The sequence below is a fragment of the Bufo gargarizans genome, chromosome 3 (genome assembly GCF_014858855.1).
Source record: "Bufo gargarizans isolate SCDJY-AF-19 chromosome 3, ASM1485885v1, whole genome shotgun sequence".
In the NCBI taxonomy this organism is placed as follows: Eukaryota; Metazoa; Chordata; class Amphibia; order Anura; family Bufonidae; genus Bufo; species Bufo gargarizans.
Genome location: NC_058082.1, coordinates 208,715,887 through 208,736,895, shown reverse-complemented (window position 1 = coordinate 208,736,895; position 21,009 = coordinate 208,715,887). Strand labels below are relative to the sequence as shown.

The window sequence follows — 21,009 nt, the reverse complement described above, 5'->3', positions numbered from 1 at the left end:
TTATAGTTTTTCAAGGCTTCCTCGCTATCCTGTTTTAGTGATTTAAATGCTTTCTTTTTGTCATTTATTTATTCTTTTAAATTTGTATCTATCCACATAGTTGTTTTTTTGTTCCTTACCCTTTTATGCCTATAAGGCATAGATGTATGGCAGCAGCAGCACTAGAGTAAAATAAGAGCAAACAGCAAAATAGGTGCATGCCTGAGGGGACTAGACTATTGCCCAATATACAAGATCGCAAAAAGGCAGCACTCAACAAATGTAAAAATTCTAAAAAGTTTATTCACCCATGTGGATATGCAATGTTTCGGCTCAACCTTAGAGCCTTTCTCAAGCTTGAGATAGATAGATAGATAGATAGATAGATATAAGAAAGATACAGTAAATATGAGATAGATAGATAGATAGATAGATATGAAAAAGGTGATAGATAGATAGATAGATAGATAGATAGATAGATAGATAGATAGATGTTCTGATAACAACATGTTTGGCTGCAGAATATTCCTGTGTAAGCCATCAACAATATGCAGGTTGCCACTTGGCACAGTCTAATTTGAATTAAGTGCAGATTTTAAAGTTTTGCAGCGCACTCAGTATCTGCTGACAGTGAGATTGTGGGGAGTTTTCGTTCGTCTGTCAGCCATACTCAGTTATTAGACCTCTACAGTTATATGAATTGTTATGCATGCACTATCCGAATATAATGTTATTATCGCTTTAAATCATTTCTTAGCATATACTGTATATCAAATTGGCCAAAAACTAATTACATTTTTTTATTTATTTATTGCTGTGTAAGCTTGGCCCAGTATAAACTGTAGCATACCATTTATTTACATTGTATGATATACATATAATACATATGTAACCCTGTGCAGCATAAAGATGATTGCTTCTGCTGGTGGCCTGAAGTGGCCGGTAACCCCTTGTCCAGCAGATAACCCAAGCAGAGGTGTCCGGCCCAGGACCACTAGCTGCAGAGTGCTGGCGCAGACACACTAATGAGTTGTTTGACTGCTTTCTACTTCCCATTTAAGTTCCAGTAGAGAGGCTTTACAGTGCCTGCAGAGAAGCTGTTAACAAGCTGATGTCCCTTGTGGCGACATTGGATTGCTGAAGTTTCAAAAGAGAGCTTGGAGTCATGCTGACATGTCTGGCATTGCAGTGACAAATTGTCAGATCAACCCCCTGTGCTGCCGAAAGCAGCAGACAATTTTCTTGATGTCTACAATGATAATAGTCATCCATCCAGTGAGTGATATATCAGAATAAAGATTTAAATGTCTGGGTTATATTTTCTATACCTATACAATGTCACGTTCAACACAAATGCAGTGATATTGCATGTACCAGTAGCAGGGTTAATAATATTGAGTATAAGATTAAGCGTAGCATACAGAATTCATATCCTTCTCATGAAGCATATTGAACCACATTTACCATTGTGGCTGTGCCTGATTTTTTTGCATAATTGGCATCAAAGTATAGTGTATTTTTAGTGTAATGATCAACCTTAGTAAACCTGGTAGAGTTGATCATACTGAGTGCAATGACCCCTATCCCATAGCAATCCGATCTGTTATTTTGGCAGAAATACTACTTGTATTTTTTATGCCAATGAGCTGCTCGAAGCACCAAGAGCCGGGCCTAGCCCCTCGGACCACCACTTCACCTCCGCCTTTCAGCCTTCGCCACTCCAACTCTCACACTGATTGACAGGGCCGGGCATCATCACTGCTCTGGTGCCTGGCCCTAAAGTCTCGAGCATGTGCAGTCCATCTCATTCCTCTCAGCTGCCCCCACTCCTGAGATCTCTCAAGGGCGCATCCTCTCAATCATTGGGAGAGAGGGTGTGACTAAGGCTCAAAGACGGTGGTATTTTTTCCAAAATGACAGATCGGATTGGCAGAATTGCAGCATGCCATATTTAGTAGGGGGTTAAACATGTGACAGATTCTCTTGAAGATGAAAAATTTAGCATCAACATTTTGGCACATGATTCTCTTGAAAAGTAAGCCAATAGGTGGTATAAACTTAGACAAAAGTATCATCATTCAGGTGGCAGTATGAAAAGTTTGGCACATCTTTACACTTTAAACAGGTTAAGGCTACATGCACACGACCGTGCCGCAAAAAACGAAAGCCGACCCTGTGCCTTCCGCAATTTGCGGAACGGAACAGGCAGCCCATTGTAGAAATGCCTATTCTTGTCCACAAAACGAACAAGAATAGGACATGCAAAATTTTTTTGCAGGGCCACGGAACGGAGCAAAGGATGCGGCCCCATTGAAGTGAATGGGTGCGCACCCGAGCCGCAAAAACTGCGGCTCGTATGCGGACCCGAACTACGGTCGTGTGCATGAGGCCTTAGTGAATATGCATCAGTATCCTAAACCATTCTGGTCAAAGTCCATTTTGAAAATGCTGATATATTATACTTTACAGAAAATAGGATTAAAGGGGTTTTCCAACACTTTTTAACTGTTGACCTATCCTCTGGAGAGGTCATTAGAATCTGATAGGTGAGGGCCCGCCATCTGGGACCCTCTCAAATCAGCTGTTTGAGAAGGCACTAGTGCTCCTCTGAGCACCATGGCCTTCTTGCAGACTACCTTAGGCAAGTGATGTTATGTTCCATAGGATAGGTCATTAGTTAAAAAGTGTCAGAAAACCCCTTTAAATTAAATTCATAGCACAGAAAAGCCTAGCATTACTGATTTTAATGCTAGGTTAAAATACCAGTTGCCAGATCATTGGTCGTGCACCATACTATTAGATTAGACTACCTCTGTATGCACAGCCGGCAAATTACCGATACCATATTTTCCAAGATCATAAGGCCAGACTGCATCCCGCAAAAACCTCCCTCATGTAACATCTTCAGAACATTGAGCAGTCCTAGCCCTGAGCCTTCTGACTAATATCGTAGCGGCATTTCTCTGTGAGATATCTGTCTGACCAAACAGGGTGTATTCAGCAGATCACCTTCAATAATCTCTACTCCTACCTACCTCCAAAATATACTGTACTGTACACCTACCTACCTAAACATACTGTAGCTTCAGTATGGTCAGAGCTGACATGCCACAGTAGATAGTAACCCTTCAGTACCTAACTATGCCTCTAGAGAGAAATCAAGTATGGCATAGATGTTTACTATGCAGTCAAGAAATTATTGTACTATATATATAGTTTCTGCAAGTGTTGATGAATCAGTTTCCTGGAAGAAATGACACATATATATAGTGACGATATAAGAACACTCCAGACACTCTGTGACAAGGTTATTGAAAACAGAGATGGCACAAGAAAATGTCCAAGGCACTGAATATCCCTTGGAGAGCAGTTAAGTCAATCACTAAAAAGGGAAAAGAATATGCCATGGCTGTAAGTCTGCCTGGAGCCGACCGTCCTCAAAACGTTGACAATGCAAATAAATATAAATCATATCAGTCCTTGTTGCTTAAGAGATCTCAGTGACTATTGCACAAGTATATATTTGCTACTTGCAGTATAATACAGTGCATTTGCAGCAAGTCACTGAGGAGTTTGAGCAGATGATGGGAGTGGTAGTGGCCCAGTAAAGAACCATATTCTTTACTGGAGGTTACAGTCAAATTGCATGCAATTACAATACAATACATAACTATCCTATATATTAAAATCCCTGTGTCAGTGCGCTTTGTCCGTGTTACCAGTGCACACTGGGCATGCGCGGTGGCCATGCAGGACACAGCGCTCCACGCGGACACAGCACTGCATACAAGTTTCCCTGCAGCCTGACTGCGCAGCACCTCCCCCCTTTTCAGGGTGGCAGAGCGGCAGCGGGCAGAGTGTTAGCTGTAATGTCCAGCTAACACTCTGCTTGAAACAGCCGACATCGGTGCTGGCACAGATATCGGTCGTTTAACCCATTCCATGCCGTGGTCCTTAGGGACCGCAGTATGGAGGGGCTAAGTATTGGGCGCTGCTCTGCTGTGGCAGCGACCTGATGCTTGAAGGGTAAACTGAGGGAGAGAGCTCCCTCCCCCATCGGGATGCTGAGTGAAGGAGATGCAGAGCATGCAGCAACCCCTCCTACCCCCCTTTCAGGATGGCAGAGCAGCAGCGGGCAGAGTGTTAGTTGTAATGCCCAGCTAACACTCTGCTTGAAACGGCCGACATCGGTGCTGGCACCGATGTCGGCCGTTTAACCCCTTCCATGCTGCGGTCCTTAGGGACCGCTCTCTGTAAGGGGCTAACCATCAGGCTGCTGCTTTGCCCTGGCAGCGGCCCGATCCTTGAAGGGTTAATGCCCCCCTCATGCAACACCCCCACCCCCCCTTTCAAGATGCAGAGCGTGCAGCACCCCCCTTCCCCCTTTCAGGATGGCAGAGCGGCAGTGGGCAGAGTGATGGCTGTAATGTCCAGCTAACACTCTGCTTGAAACGGCCAACATCGGTGCTGAGAATAGTTGTCAGGTGATCATAATTCGGCTTCATGCTCACAGCTATATTACAGCTTCATCTACTATACCACTATAATATACTACTATATATTTTTTTTTTTCTGTTCAATTACATATGAATCTGTCAGTAAACAATGTGGCGTCATCTGATTCTGATCTGCAGATTGCAGATTTAAGCATTGAGCCACTTTTGTGCTGTTTGTAGTTCAAAATGTGTTACCAAATAGTTTTGGCTCCCAATGCACAAGAGGTTTCTGGAGAGGAGGGCTATTCTGCATGTCATGTGTAGTTTTATGGCCCATCACAAGGAAGGGTTGCATATGTTATGCAATTGACGGCATGTTACGTATTCTACTGTGTGTTGTATGGGAAATAAATGAAAATGCAAATGTCGTGACAGGTCCTCTGATTACTTGCTGTAATAGCACCCTGCTAAAGCGATCCCTTCTGTTCTTTTTCTGCAGGATTCTTCTACATTCGGCACTGCGGCTGCTGCTGGTGCTGCTAGCCCCAAAACAGGCACACTCAATGGAGAACAAGCACATTCGCCAAAAGTTCAATTACCTCTTAATGTGTAAGTTAAAATAATATAGTCATGGTCACTAGACATCTTTCATTTTATTAAGTATCCACTTCATCTGGTACTTTCTGTAGGATGACTGAACACAAATGTGTATGCAGGTTTACAAATGTCCATGTCTATTTTAAAAGAGTTGTTGAGCTATGTCATTTTTAATAAGCGTTTATAATTATGTTAATAAATAATAAAATAAGTAATCTTCAAATAACTGATCCCCCATTCTTCCCTGACCCATACCCTTTATACTACTTGCAGCCTTGTGTATTTTTAAAGGTCCATGTGAAGATATTTATCATGATTATTTTTCCCCCATGTCACTCAGACCCCCTTCCTGACCTGTCCTTTACACTTCCTCCAGGCTCGCAGGCCTGCTGCCTGGGGGTAACATTGGATTCTGACCTGTCCTTTAAGCCACACATCCAAACCCTTACCTCCACCTGCCACTTCCATCTCTGAACTACTTTCCCGATACATCTCCACATGTAATTTCAAATGACCTCCTCCTCAGGTCTTCTCTCATCGGTTCTTCACACAATCGACTGCAATATTTCTGATGTGCATCCCCCATACTCTGGAATTCACTACCCCAGCACATCAGACGCTCCTGAACATCCAAATATTAAAAAATAAACTGAAAACCCACCCTTTTCAGGAAAGCCTACCATCTGCAATGAGCATGCTGCCACCACACAGCCACATAGTAACATAGTACATAAGGCCGAAAAAAGACATCTGTCCATCCAGTTCGGCCTGTCATCCTGCAAGTTGATCCAGAGGAAGGCAAAAAAAAAACTGTGAGGTAGAAGCCAATTTTCCCCACTTTAGAGGAATACAAAATTCCTTCCCGACTCTAATCAGGCAATCAAAATAGTTCCCTGGATCAACGACCCCTCTCTAGAAGCTATAGCCTGTAATATTATTACACTCCAGAAATACATCCAGGCCCCTCTTGAATTCCTTTATTGTACTCACCATCACCACCTCCTCAGGCAGAGAGTTCCATAGTCTCACTGCTCTTACCGTAAAGAATCCTCTTCTATGTTTGTGTACAAACCTTCTTTCCTCCAGACGCAGAGGATGTCCCCTCGTCACAGTCACCGTCCTGGGAATGAATAGATGATGGGATAGATCTCTGTACTGACCCCTGATATATTTATACATATTAATTAGATCTCCTCTCAGTCCTCTTTTTTCCAAAGTGAATAACCCTAATTTTGATAATCTTTCAGGGTACTGTAGTTGCCCCATTCCATTTATTACTTTAGTTGCCCTCCACTGGACCCTCTTAAGCTCTGCTATGTCTGCCTTGTTCGCAGGAGCCCATAACTGTACACAGTACTCCATGTGTTTGGTCTGACTAGCGATTTGTAAAGTGGTAGGACTATGTTTTTATCACGGGCATCTATGCCCCTTTTGATGCAACCCATTATCTTATTTGGCCTTGGCAGCAGATGCCTGACACTGTTTTTTGCAGCTTAGTTTGCTGTTTATTAAAATTCCTAGATCCTTTTGCATGTCAGTGTTACCGAGTGTTTTACCATTTAGTATGTACGGGTGACTTGCATTATTCCTTCCCATGTGCATAACTTTACATTTGTCAGTGTTAAACCTCATCTGCCACTTATCTGCCCAAGCCTCCAGTCTATCCAGATCCCTCTGTAGTAGTATACTGTCCTCTTCAGTGTTAATTACTTTACACAGATTAGTGTAATCTGCGAAAATTGATGTTTTACTATGCAAGCCTTCTACAAGATCATTAATAAATATATTGAAGAGAATAGGGCCCAATACTGACCCCTGAGGTACCCCACTAGTGACAGTGACCCAATCTGAGTGTGTACCGTTAATAACCACCCTCTGTTTTCTATCACTGAGCCAGTTACTTACCCACATACAGACATTTTCTCCCAGTCCGAGCATTCTCATTTATATACTAACCTTTTATGTGGTACAGTGTCAAATGCTTTGGAGAAGTCCAGATATACGACATCCATTGATTCGCCGCGGTCAAGTCTAGAACTTACCTCCTCATAGAAACTGATTAAATTAGTTTGGCATGACCGATCCTTCATGAAGCCATGCTGATATGGCGTTATTTGCTTAGTTCCGTTGAGATGCTCTAAGATAGCCTCTCTTAGAAAACCTTCAAACAGTTTACCCACAACAGATGTTAAACTTACCGGCCTATAGTTTCCAGGCTCTGTTTTTGGACCCTTTTTGAATATTGGCACCACATTTGCTATGCGCCAATCCTGTGGGACATTCTCTGTTAGTATAGAGTCCATAAATATCAGAAATAAGGGTCTGGCTATGACATTACTTAATTCCCTTAGGATATGTGGGTGTATGCCATCCGGTCCTGGCGATTTGTCTATTTTAATCTTTTTAAGTCGCTGGAGGAACTTCTTCCTGGGTCAGACAGGGCACTTTTAATGGGGAATTTATTTTTACATTCAGCATTTCATTTGACAGTTTATTTTCCTCAGTGAAAACATTGGAGAAAAAAATATTTAACAGCTTTGCTTTCTCCTTATCGCTCTCTGCGACTCCCCCCTCATTACTCTTTAAAGGCCCGACACCTTCAGATTTATACTTTTTAGCATTTATATAATTGAAGAACATTTTAGGGTTAGTTTTTCTCTCTTTGGCAATTAATCTCTCGGTCTCTAGTTTGGCCACTTTTATTTGTTTTTTACATGTTCTATTTTTTTCCTTATAGTTTTTCAGTGCTTTCGTGCTACCCTCGTGTTTTAGTGATTTATATGCTTTCTTTTTGTCAGTTCTATTTATTCATATTGGTTTCTTTTTGTTCCTTAACCTTTTATTCCCATACGGTATGTTCCTCTCACAATGAGATTTTAGAATGCTTTTCAATATATCCCATTTTGTGGCTGTATTTTTGAGGACTTTGTCCCAGTTAGTTAGGCCTATGGCCTCTCTTAGTTGGCTAAATTTTGCTTTTATATAGCAACATCAGCAACATTTCCCCCCACATTCTGTGTTCTTTCCCCTTCCCTTGTAGATTGTAAGTTCTTGCGGGCAGGGTCCTCTCCGCCTCTGTACCAGTCTGCTAATAGTTCTTTGTTTATTGTATTTTATGTTACGTGTTTGTTACCCCCTCTTGATGTACAGCATCATGGAATGAATGGCACTTTCAAATAAATAATAATAATAATCGTTTGGATGGTTTCATACACAGGGGGTATTAATCAAGCCTTACACTGCACAATTCTGGTTTAAAAAATTAGCAAAGTAGGGCTTTTTGCGCTTTTGGGCTTATTTGTGCAAAAAATTTAAATTATACATTTTACACTATTTACTCTAGTATTGAAAAGTGGGTATAGTTAGCTATGTTAATTCCTTTTACTCCAGATTTATCTCTCTGACAGAGCAAACTGAATTTACTAAGTGTGTATACATAGATAGCTGTCAGTCACTGATAGTTGTACACAGGGAAGGTGTTATCAGTGACTGATAGTATTCTCCGTGTAAGCGTGTATATAAAGATAACTGTCAGTCACTAATAGTTAAACACAGGGGAGGTGTTATCAGTGATTGATAGCTATCTCTGTGTAAGTGTGTATACATAGATAGCTGTTAGTCACTGATAGTTGTACACAGGGGAGGTGTTATCAGTCATTGATAGCATTCTCTGTGTAAGTGTATATACATAGATAGCTGTCAGTCACTGATAACTGTACACATAGGAGGTGTTATCTGTAATTGATAGCATTCTCTGTGTAAGTGTGTATACATATATATTTGTTAGTCGTTTATAGCTTTACACAGGGGATGTTTTATTAGTGATTGATAGCTTTCTCTGTGTAAGTGTGTATACATAGATAGTTGTCGGTCACTGATAGTTGTACACGGGGAGGTGTTATCAGTGATTGATAGCATTCTCTGCGAAAGTGTCTATATATAGATAGCTGTCAGTCAGTGATAGTTGTACACAGGGGAGGTGTTATCAGTAATTAATAGCATTCTCTATGTAAGTGTGTATACATAGATAGCTGTCAGTCACTGATAGTTGTACATGGGGAGGTGTTATCAGTGATTAATAGCATTCTCTGTATAGGTATGTATACATAGATAGCTGTCAGTCACTGATAATTGTACACTGGGGAGGTGTTATCAGTGATTGATAGCATTCCCTGTGTAAGTGTTTATACAAAGATAGCTGTCAGTCACTGACAGCTGTACACAGGGGAGGTGTTATCAGTGATTGATAGCAATCTCTGTGTAAGTGTCTACAGAGATAGCTGTCAGTCACTGATAGCTGTACACATGGGAGGTGTTATCAGTGATTGATAGCATTCCCTGTGTAAGTGTGTATACAGAGATAGCTGTCAGTCACTGATAGTTGAACATAGGGGAGGTGTTATCAGTGATTGATAGCATTCTTTGTGTAAGTGTGTATACATAGATAGCTGTCTGTTACTGATAGTTGTTCACAGGAGAGGTGTTGTCAGTGATTGATAGCATTCTCTGTATAAGTGTGTATACAGAGATAGCTGTCAGTCTCTGATAGCTGTACGGGGGGGCTTTCTTATCAGTGATTGATAGCATTCTCTGTATACATGCTTAAAATGGGTCTGTCACTAAATTATCAACCATTAAACTATCCGCAATGGTCAGCAGAACATTGCCCAAGCATGCTAGACATACCTTTATGTTGTTTAAGTCTGTAGTGAATGTTCTGGAAAATACATTTTATCATATGGAAAACAGCTCTGAAGTGCCCAGGGGGACGGGATTCAATTTTCGAAGTGCCCAAGTCCACAGCCCATCCTCGCACTGTGTACCTCCTGTAAGCTATAAAGGTTTCCTACCCTCTTTTCCAATGTCACACTGATGCAGCGCTTGCCCACTGCTTGCTCCTCCAGTAAGCTGTGCCTGGCATCCTCCCCCTCTCCCCGACGTCAGGGGGATGCCTCGGCAAATCTCATGTGTGCTGCGCTCCTGGTGCTTGTGTAGATCCTTCTAGTGGACAATTGCCTCAGAGAATTGTTCTGTGCATGTGCCAGAAGTGCAGCACATAGGGCTCAGGCAAGATTTGCCAAGGCATCTCCATGATGTCAGGGCAGAGGGGAAGGATGCAAGGAACAGCTTACGAGAGGAGCAAGTATCGGGGAAGCACTGCATCAACATGACGTTGGGGGAGAGGGGAGGAAACTGTTGCAGCTTAGGGGCACTTTAAAAACTATCAGGCCATTTTCCATAAGATTAAAACAGCTTTTGCAGGACATTCACTAGAGACAGAAACAACATAAAGGTATGTCCAGCATGCCTGGGCAATGTTCTGCTGGCCATTGCAGATAGTTTAAAAGGTGAACATTTGGTGACAGACTCCCTTTAAGGCACAATCACTGTATGGACACGAGCGATTGGTACTGCGATCCCGCATGCTCATACAGATTCATTGTTTCTGGGCCACAGATGGCTTTTTACACAGCACAATCTGCTGCCCGGAAACAATTTATGTGTTAGCATAGCATAAATGATGAACTCACCAAGTGAATGAGCATTTGCTCGTTCTTCAGGTGATTGGCGGCACCTTTATATGACCCGATTATCGGCAATGGACGTTAATATGAAATCTCATTCCCAAAATAATCAGCCTGATTTTATTCCCGTGTAAATGTACCATTACACAGGGAATGCTATCATTCATTGGTAATGGCCAACCTTGAGCTCTGAAAGAGCAGAGATTTAAGATTTAAAAGTTTAATAAAAAAAAATTCAACTAAATTAATACATCAATCTGCTCAGCTTCCCCTGCTCTGCAACATGCTGCCTGCGGACTGCATTGCATTTCATGGTGGCAGGTTTCCTTAACCCCTTAAGGACTCAGCCCTATTTCACCTTAAGGATTTTTTGCAAATCTGACAAGTGTCACTTTAAGTGCTGATAACTTTAAAACGCTTTTACTTACCCAGGCCGTTCTGAGATTGTTTTTTCGTCACATATTGTACTTCATGACACTGCTAAAATTGGGTCAAAAAAGTTAATTTTTTTTGCATTAAAAAATACCAAATTTGCCAAAAATTTGGAAAAATTCGCAAATTTCAAAGTTTCAGTTTCTCTACTTTTGTAATACATAGTAATACCCCCCAAAATTGTGATGACTTTACATTCCCCATATGTCTACTTCATGTTTGTATCATTTTGGGAATGATATTTTTTGGGGGGGGGATGTTACATAGCTTAGAAATTTAGAAGCAAGTTTTTCGGAAATTTTCCAAATCCCACTTTTTATGGACCAGTTCAGGTTTCAAGTCACTTTGTGAGGCTTACGTTATAGAAACCATCCAAAAATGACCCCATTCTAGAAACTACACCCCTCAAGGTATTCAAAACGGATTTTACAAACTTTGCTAACCCTTTAGGTCTTCCATAAGACGTCTCATGGCAAATGGACATAAAGTTTAAGAATTTGGATTTTTTGGAAAATTTTCCAATATAATAAATTTTTTCCAGGTAAAAAGCAAGGGTTAACTGCCAAACAAAACTAAATATGGGTTGCCCTGATTCTGTAGTTTGCATAAACACCCCATATGTGGTCGTAAACTACTATTTGGCCAAACGGGAGGACATAGAAGGAGGGGAACGCCATATGGGTTTTGGAAGGCAGATTTTGCAGGACTGGTTTTGTTTATACCATGTCCCATTTCAAGCCCCCTGTTGCACCCCTAGAATAGAAATTCCAAAAAAGTGACTCCATCTAAGAAAGTACACCCCTCAAGGTATTCAAAACTGGGTTTACAAACTTTGTTAACCCTTTAGGTGTTCCACAAGAGTTAATGGCAGATCAAGAAACAATTTTGGAATTTCTATTTTTTGGAAAATTTTCCATTGTAACCCATTTTTTCCAGTAATAAAGTAAGGCTTAACTGCCAAACAAAACTCAATATGGGTTGCCCTAAATCTGTAGTTTGCAAAAACACCCCATATGTGGTCCTACACTACTTTTTGGCCAAATGGGAGGACATAGAAAGAGGGGAACGCCATATGGGTTTTGCAAGGCAGATTTCGCAGGACTGGTTTTGTTTATACCATGTCCCATTTCAAGCCCCCCCCCCTTGCACCCCTAGAATATAAATTCCAAAAAAGTGACTCCATCTAAGAAAGTACACCCCTCAAGGTATTCAAAACTGGGTTTACAAACTTTGTTAACCCTTTAGGTGTTCCACAAGAATTTTAACCCTTACTTTATTACTGGAAAAAATGGGTTAACAGGTAAACAAAACTCAATATGGGTTGCCCTGATTCTGTAGTTTGCAGAAACACCCCATATGTGGTCGTAAACTACTGTTTGGCCAAACGGGAGGACATAGAAGAAGGGGAACGCCATATGGTTTTTGGAAGGCAGATTTTGCAGGACTGGTTTATTTACACCATGTACCCTTTCAAGCCCCCTAATGCACCCCTAGAGTAGAAACTCCCAAAAAATTTACCCCATCTAGGAAACTACGGGATAAGGTGGTTGTTTTGGGACTATTTTAGGGTAAATATGATTTTTTGGTTGCTCTATATTACACTTTTTTGAGGCAAGGTAACAAAAAATTTAAATTGAAAAATTGTTTCTACATTCGCTATTTAGTTTTGTAGAACACCTAAAGGGTTAACAAAGTTTGTAAAGTAACTTTTGAATACCTTGAGGGGAGTAGTTTCTTAGATGGGGTCACTTTTTTTGAGTTTCTAGTCTAGGCTACATAAGGGGGGGCTTCCAATGGGACATGGTGTAAATAAACCAGTCCATCAAAATCTGCCTTCCAGAAACCATATGGAGTTGCCTTCGTTCTATGCCCTGCCGTGTGGCTATATAGCTATTTACGACCACATATGGAGTGTTTCTGCAAACTACAGAATCAGGGCAATAAATATTTAGTTTTGTTTGGCTGTTAACCCTTGCTTTATTACCGGAAAAAAAGGATTCAAATGGAAATTTTGCCCGAAAAATTGGTGTTTTGGCACCGTTTTTATTTTATATTTTTAACGCTGTTCATCCGAGGGGTTTGGTCTAATGTTATTTTTATAGGGCAGATTCTTACGGACGTGGCGATACCTAATATGTCTACATTTAAAAATTTTTTTTTTTTTGTTGGGCGACTATCTAATGTAGGGGTTCATTTCTTGTGGGGTGAGATAGTGGTTTTATTGGCACTAATTGGCGGTGCATATGACATTTTGATCGCTCGCTATTACACTTTTTGTGATGTTAGGTGACAAAAAATTGCTTTTTTTACCCTTTTTTTTTTTTTCTTTTAACGCTGTTCATCCGGGGGGTTGGGTTACATGTTATTTTTATATAGAAGATTTTTACGGACGCGGCGATGCCCAATATGTATGGCTCTCAGACTTTGGAGACACTAAGCAGGCATCCTCAAACTGCGGCCCTCCAGATGTTGTAAAACTACAATTCCCACCATGCCTTGCTGATTGCTGTAGGTTGTCTGGGCATGCTGGGAGTTATAGTTTTACAACATCTGGAGGGCCGCATTTTGAGGAGGCCTTCACTAAAACTAATATTTTTTTGGGGAAAAAAATTGTTTCCGTGTCTCCAAAGTCTGAGAGCCATAGTTTTTTATGTTCTCTAGGGGACTGTTGGGGATTATAAAAATGTAGTACTCCATGGAAGTGTGATACTCCCTGAAGCAATCGATAATGCAGAGGCCCGGATGATCGGGGCACGTGTCACACTGAGTGGTGGTGTCCTTCCGTATCCCCCTCCTGTGACACACTCTGCACTTTTCTGGGGTTCATCCCTTCTTTCCAGTATGGGGGACCACACCTGGAAAATGTTGGCCAGGGACGATCCGGGCGCCTCCAATTCCCGAGGTACTCCGGCCTGCTCTTACCCGGTCCGAAAATATCAGGTCCTTGAGGACTGCCTCATATAATTGGAGGAATGTCCCTGTGCTCATCAACCGTGACCTCCCTTCCAGGTACGTAGGCCTGCGCAAATTTGGCCCCGAAGGGATCGATGACCGGCCGTATCTTATACAGATGGTCATGGGCAGGATCACCTCGGGGGAGACATGCTGCATTATCTGAATAATGCAGACATTTCCGGATGGCCTCAAACCGGGGACGTGTCATGGCCATACTGTAGAGTGGGGTCTGAAAGCTGAAAAAAAAAAGTTTAGATAAAAGTGTTTTTTTCTCCCCCAAACTAACTTTTCCCTTCTATCCCTGCCTAACGGTGCCTCTCCTTCACTGACCCTAACCTACCTGGAGGGTGATGGGTGCAGGAGGGTGATGGGTGCCGATGGAGGGATCGCAGGAGCTGGTGCTGAATGGTGCTGCAGGGTGCGGGTGCTGAACAGGAAGAGGAGGAGAGAGAGGAGCGCTGGAAGTTTGAATCTCGCGCCTCTCTCCCTGCACCAATCAGCAACCCGGACAGCGGCATTCAGCACCAGGGCCAGCACCGCCTCTCCAAATGTTCCTACTGTGATTGGTGGTGTGTAATCACACCACCGATCACAGTCTTTTTCCGGTTCATCGGGTCACCGGAGACCCGAATGGACCGGAAACGCAGCAAACCGCAGGTCTGTGGTTTTCTGCGATCACCGATGCGGGGGGGGGGGGGTCACATGACCCCCCCCGGGCGTTTTGACAGGATGCCCGCTGAATGATTTCAGCGGTCATCCTGTTCGGATTAATCCCCGCCGCACCGCAGTCACGATTTAAAGTTAGGACGTACCGGTACGCCCTAAGTCCTTAAGGGGTTAAAAGACTACTAACTGACATTTGGGACCTCTATCATTTCCAGAAACAAGGGTGGTGAATCTCCCCCAGCAAAGAGGCGATGTCACATATTATATCAGTTTCCACTAACCCTTTAATGTTAATAAGGATACAATGTTCTGAATCACTATTAGTATTAAAGTAGATACTCAGTTGTGACCTGAATTCCTGACCAAATACTTTTTGCTAATATTACCTGGTATATATTTTTTTTTGCGTTAGCTGATTTTTACCTCTATTTGATACTGTAGCTCGGCCTCCTAAGGTTGGCTGCTGTGTATAAGCACAAGCCCAACACTGGCTCATTAAGAGTGCACAGAGAGCTGATTTCTATTATAGCAAAGATATCAGGATTATAAATTGCTAGAACTAATCCAGACTCAACATGCAAATGCAAACACATTTTTGTTTCACTTCCTAGGGGTAGAAAAGTTGAGAATCCAATAATATATTCATTTTCAAGATTTTACTTTAAGATGTGGGTTTTCTTACACTTTCTTGGACATCATTTCTACCTGCTTTAATGCCAACTGGCAGCCCTATTCGTCTAGTGTGTCTCTTCTAAAGAGTACAATGTGAAGTCAACCATAAACCACTAAATATAGCTTTATAAGTCTGGTGTAATGCAGATGTACCGCTGATCTCTTTTCCAGATTCAGCATTTTTTTATGGGAAAAAATTACCAGTTATATTTTACAAATATTACTATATATATGGTATGTATGGTATGTATGAAATCATGGAAGAAAACTGTAGTTTGCTGTCATCTTTTCTTAGCTATGCCAATAAGTGCAGTGGCCGACTTTGCCACCATGCAGACCAAGAAATGCTTTTGCCCCATGGATCAGGGGGGCGCCTGCTGGCCCTAAGCATTTGAATGAAAAAAAAAAGACTAAGGCCTCATGCACATGGCCGTTGCTCGGCCATGGCCGTATTGCGGCCTTCAAGCAGCGGGTCTATAATATGCGGGCACCGGCCATGTGCACCCCATGGGTCCGCAATCCGGAGGTGCGGTGCAGAACGGAGGCACAGAACCCCACGAAAGCACTACAGTATTATAAGAACAACAGAGAACTATGGAAAGAATTTGGCCATATTTCTCGTTATAAGCCACTATGCAGCTGTGATTGGCTTGCATTCCTAAATGTAGGTGTCTGTATGGTAGTGTTGGGTGATAGAGGCTCGTAGATGGTAGAGTCCTGGGGATTATCCTTTGCCCCCTATAATTTGACTCTGTTGGCACACATTTTAAAAAATAACTCGCCCCAAGGAGAACAGGGCCTTTAATTTGACCAGCATTATAATGCTCTATCACATTTTCACAATTTCACTGCTATTAGTATTTATGGTTGTTTTTGGGGTTCTTCAGTTTGGCACCAGTGACAATGGACGACATCAGAGAGGTATAAAATATATTTTTTTATATTTTGGTATTTTAAAGTCCTACCTTAGTGTGGCCTTTGGTAAATGAAAGAATGTAACATTTGGCACCCAGCAGTACATTGAGAACGTGATGTAGCCTTAATGCTGCAGTTGAGACATTAAGGTTATAAGAGTGAGAAATAATAAAAGCTTTCTTCTTTTATGTACTGGAACACGTGTGACTTGTTATCTGCCTCCACTCACATAGGAGAGAACAAACGTGAAGGATTTCATTATACTGTAGTCTAGGATAGTAACATAATTAAGATGGCAGTATGAGATAGTAAAGAAAATGAATGGTCTCTAATAAGACTGCTCATGTGTGAAAAATGCATGCGGGTATTTAAGTTGGAATAAGCAACAGCAAAAAGGACACAGGGAACGTGATATTTAATCAACTCCATTTCCTGCTTTAATTCCTTTAACTCCTCTGTAGCAATGCATGCATGGCACCGTAATGGCGTAAGGAAACATACATTGCACATAAAGGATGTGCCCTTTCTGGACTATCGTATTTTACGGTGTTACACTGGATATGTAGTCACATCTGGCTAACCATGTATTTCCACCGTGCTTCTGTACTTGCCATGGTTTAAATAGCTAATACAGGTGTACCCGTCTGTGGCTAACATGGCTGGCTGCATGGTGTACAGGCACCTCAACGCTCTCTACACACACATTTTCACAGGTTTTTTTGGGGAGGTTGAGGAGGGTGTAAAAACACCAGAATAACCTCATTCATTGGGTCCATCCGTTTTTTTGTTGTTTTTTTTTGCAGTTTTTATGGGGTTTTGTGGGTGATTTTTGCAAGCTGTGTGTTTGACTACTAGCATTTTAATAGCGTTTTTACCCTATAGAGAAAAAGCGCCAAAGCTTCAGCATGCTGTATTTTTGAAAGGAAGCCAAAAAAGGGCACCTAATTAAAGAGGTTATCCCACATATATGATGCTTCCCAAAGTGCACCTCATACAGGTTATACTTACCCCGCTGCCCGACACCCGTGTTGCTTCTTATGCCCGCACGGCTGCTGCTGCATCTCACCGGCAAGGGGGGCAGCCAATTGCATGCCGTGATGGGGATTATAACCTGTATGAGGGGCCCAGGCACATGGGGGGGGGGGGGGGTCATTATATGAGTTGGATAATCCCTTTAACAACAGCAAAAAAAAACTGGATTTCTAAGTTCCTATAGACCTTCAGCTAAGAGCTGATGTTTACAAAAAAAATCACACCAAAAAACAGGTACAAAAAGCCACTAAAAACACAAAATTGCAGAAAGACAACAGCTAACACCGACATGAGAACCCACCCTTAGGCTACATGCACACGACCGTGGTGTGTTTTGTGGTCCGCAAATCGCGGATCCGCAAAACACAGATTGCGTCCATGTGCGTTCCGCAATTTGTGGAACGGCTCAGACAGCCTTTAATATAACTGCCTATTCTTGTCCGCAAAGCGCAAACAAAAATAGGACATGTTATATATTTTTTGCGGGCCACAGAACGGAGCAACGGATGCGGACAGCACACGGAGTGCTGTTCGCATCTTTTTCGGCCCCATTGAAGTAAATATGTCCTCATCCGAGCCGCCAAAACTGCGGCTCAGATGCAGACCAAAACAATGGCCGTATGCATGAGGCCTTAGAGAGGATGGTTATATAGGTTTTTTCTACACTGTTGCAGTTTTTAGGTGCACATGTGTTTTTGGTGTGATTTTTGCTGGAAAAAATTAAAACGCTAGATACGCTAAATATGAAACGCAGGACACACATGTTTTTACTTTGGAAAAGCGTCTCTAAAAAAGTCATAAAAATTCATACATTATGGAAAAAAGCAAGCGTTTGTTTGCTGTGTCTTAGGGCTCGTTCACACGAATGTTTTTTGCTTTCCGTATATGGGCCATTTTTTGCGTTCTGTATACAGTCCGTATACGGAACCATTCATTTCAATGGTTCTGCAAAAAAAACCTGAATGTACTCCGTATGCATTCCGTTTCTGTATTTCCTATGTCCTATTATTGCCCGCAAATCACTTTCCATCGCTCCATTCAAGTCAATGGATCCGCAAAAAAATGGAACACAAACGGAATGTACTCCGTATGTCTTCCGTATCCGTTCTGTTTTTGCGGAACCATCTATTGAAAATGTTATGCCCAGCCCAATTTTTTATGTAATACTGTATATGCCATATGAAAAAATGAAACAGAAAAACGGAACCAGAAACACTACTGAAACAAAAACAGAAAAACTAATCCGTTAAAAATGGCCCGCAAAACACTGAAAAAAGCCATATGGTCGTGTGAACGAGCCCTTAGTGTTAAAAAAATGCCAAAGAAAATTTGTGTGTGGAGGAAGCCTTAGGCCACCTGCACACGTTGCGGCACATGTGCGTTTTTTTCTGAGCAGATTCCCGTGCGAAAAAAAAACCGCTACATAGTACCGTACCAGCAAAGTGTATGAGATTACACAAATTTTCAGATTTTTTCTGTGCAGAAATTGACCTGGCGTGCGGATTTCTGAATCTGCAGCATGTCAATTATGTTTGCGGTTTTTGCTGCAGATTTCACCACTTTCCAATGAAATGTGAGATCTGCGGCAAAAGCGTATCAAATTCACACCAAAAACACTCAGAAATTGCAGATTTTGGGGCGGATATGCTGCAGAAACACACATGAATTTGTGCATATCGTCTGTGCGTTCACCCACACTTACGTGTAGACGATTGTAGGCCTCTTTCAAACATCAGTGTTTGGTCAGTGATTTCCATCAGTTGTTGTGAGCCAAAACCAGGAGTGGAGCCTCTAAAGGTATAAGGCTTCATACACCCAACCATAATTTTGGTCCGCACCTGATCTGCATTTTTATCCTTTCAGATGCAGACCCGTTCATTTCTGTGGTGCCACAAAAAATGCAGACAGCACAGATGTCATCCATATGCTGTCTGCATCTGTGTGTCCTTCCCTCAAATCATAGAACAGGTCCTTATCTTGTCCGTTTGGGAGCATGCACTTGGCCGGTACTTGTATTTTGTAGATCTGTGGTTTGCCGACCACAATATACATATGGGAGTGTGCATGAGGCCTAATGGAAAAATGTTTTTGACCCACACCTGGTTTTGACTCACAATCACTGACTGTGTGAAAGGGGCCAAATTGTCAAAAAAGGACCCTTTGAATGAATCTGTACAATGATCTATTACATTAATTGTGTACATTACATAGGAGGCCCATGGCTGCAGTGCTCCAAAGCTACATGTAAAAAAATTTGGCGCAATACTACATATTACCGATTGGTGCACTAAGTATTGTTTTGAACTTGTGACATCACAGCACTATGTCTGTAGCATGTATGTATGGACAGCAGAACCTATCAGCTACACTATATCAAGATCTAACCTACAGTGACTATCTCCCACTAACTATCTGTATTATATATATAAGCTAACTAATTAAGGCTGGGTTCACACGGGTGTCATGTTTTGGCTCAGGGTGCGCCCCGAGTGCATTGCTGCAAACCCGCGCGAGTAGGTATGCAATTTCAGTCAGTTTTGACTGCGATCACGTTCCGTTGTTCAGTTTTTATCGCGCGGGTGCAATGAGTTTTGCACGCGCGTGATAAAAAACTGAATGTGGTACCCAGACCCGAACCCGGACTTCTTCACTGAAGTTCAGGTTTGGGTTCAAGGATGTGTAGATGTAATTATTTTCCCTTATAACATGGTTATAAGGGAAAATAATAGCATTCTTTAATACAGAATGCTTAGTAGAAAGTCAATTGAGGGTTAAAAAAATAAAATAAAATTAACTCACCTCCTCCAATTGATCGCGTAACTGCTGGTCTCCTGTTCTTTCTTCAGGACCTGTCAAAGGACCTCTGGTGACGTCACTGAGCTCATCAAATGGTCCAATATCACTGACGAGATTCAAACTCACAACCTTCTACATTATAGCCAAGAATCTTAACCACTACACTATAGAGCTGCATGGCCAGTTACAAAATAAAATAAAATGAGACTTAGGCCTCATGCACACGACCGTTTTTCATGTCCGCATCCGAGCCGCAGTTTTTGCGGCTCGGGCGCAGACTCATTCACTTCAATAGGGCCGCAAAAGATGTGGACAGCACTGCATATTCTGTCCGCATCCGTTGCACTGTTCCGTGGCCCCGCAAAAAAAAAAATAGCATGTCCTATTCTTGTCCGTTTTGCGGACAAGAATAGGCATGTCTACAATTTCCGTTTTTTGCAGTCTACATGTCTACAATTTCTGTTTTTTGCAGTTCCGCGGCTTGCGGACAGCAAAAAACGGTACGGTCGTGTGCATGTAGCCTTATGCTGTATAGGAATACTTACTAGTAGTAAGTATTCCTATACAGCAGAAGTCTCACATTTTATTTTATTTTTTGTAACTGGACATGCAACTCTATAGAGTAGTGTAAATATATTATGGCTAAAAACCTATATATATGTTTAAATTAAATTAAATCTAGAGTGTAGTGGATAAGATTCTTGGCTGTAATGTAGAAGGTTGTGAGTTCGAATTTCACCAGAAACTTTTCATAAATAGAAGCTAAATTAGATTTAAATACACTGGGGTGTCCGCAAGCACTGACTCCATATATGGACATAGCTATATATGGAGTCAGAGCAGGGACTCCTAAGCCGAACCAGAGTCCCGACACCCTCCCCTGGTTCTTATATAGTAAGGGGTAGGCAACTTTCCTTTTGGTTGCTAAGCTCAGAGAAAGACATTGCAGCCTTCTGATTGACTCACAAGCAAGAAGCAGGGAGGGATCATGGGTTCAGATGAAA

At 41.9% G+C, this 21,009-nt stretch overlaps 1 protein-coding gene across 2 annotated transcripts in view; it reads left to right on the top strand.

Annotated features, from left to right (window-relative positions):
• The window catches only part of SH3RF3 (SH3 domain containing ring finger 3), a 462,616-nt gene that overhangs the window by 379,401 nt on the left and 62,206 nt on the right, over positions 1-21,009 (top strand). For both annotated transcript variants that reach the window (XM_044287661.1, XM_044287660.1), the window contains one exon: positions 4,915-5,024. In XM_044287661.1, the coding sequence (XP_044143596.1) occupies positions 4,915-5,024 (110 nt within the window). The remainder of the gene's footprint in view (positions 1-4,914; positions 5,025-21,009) is intronic.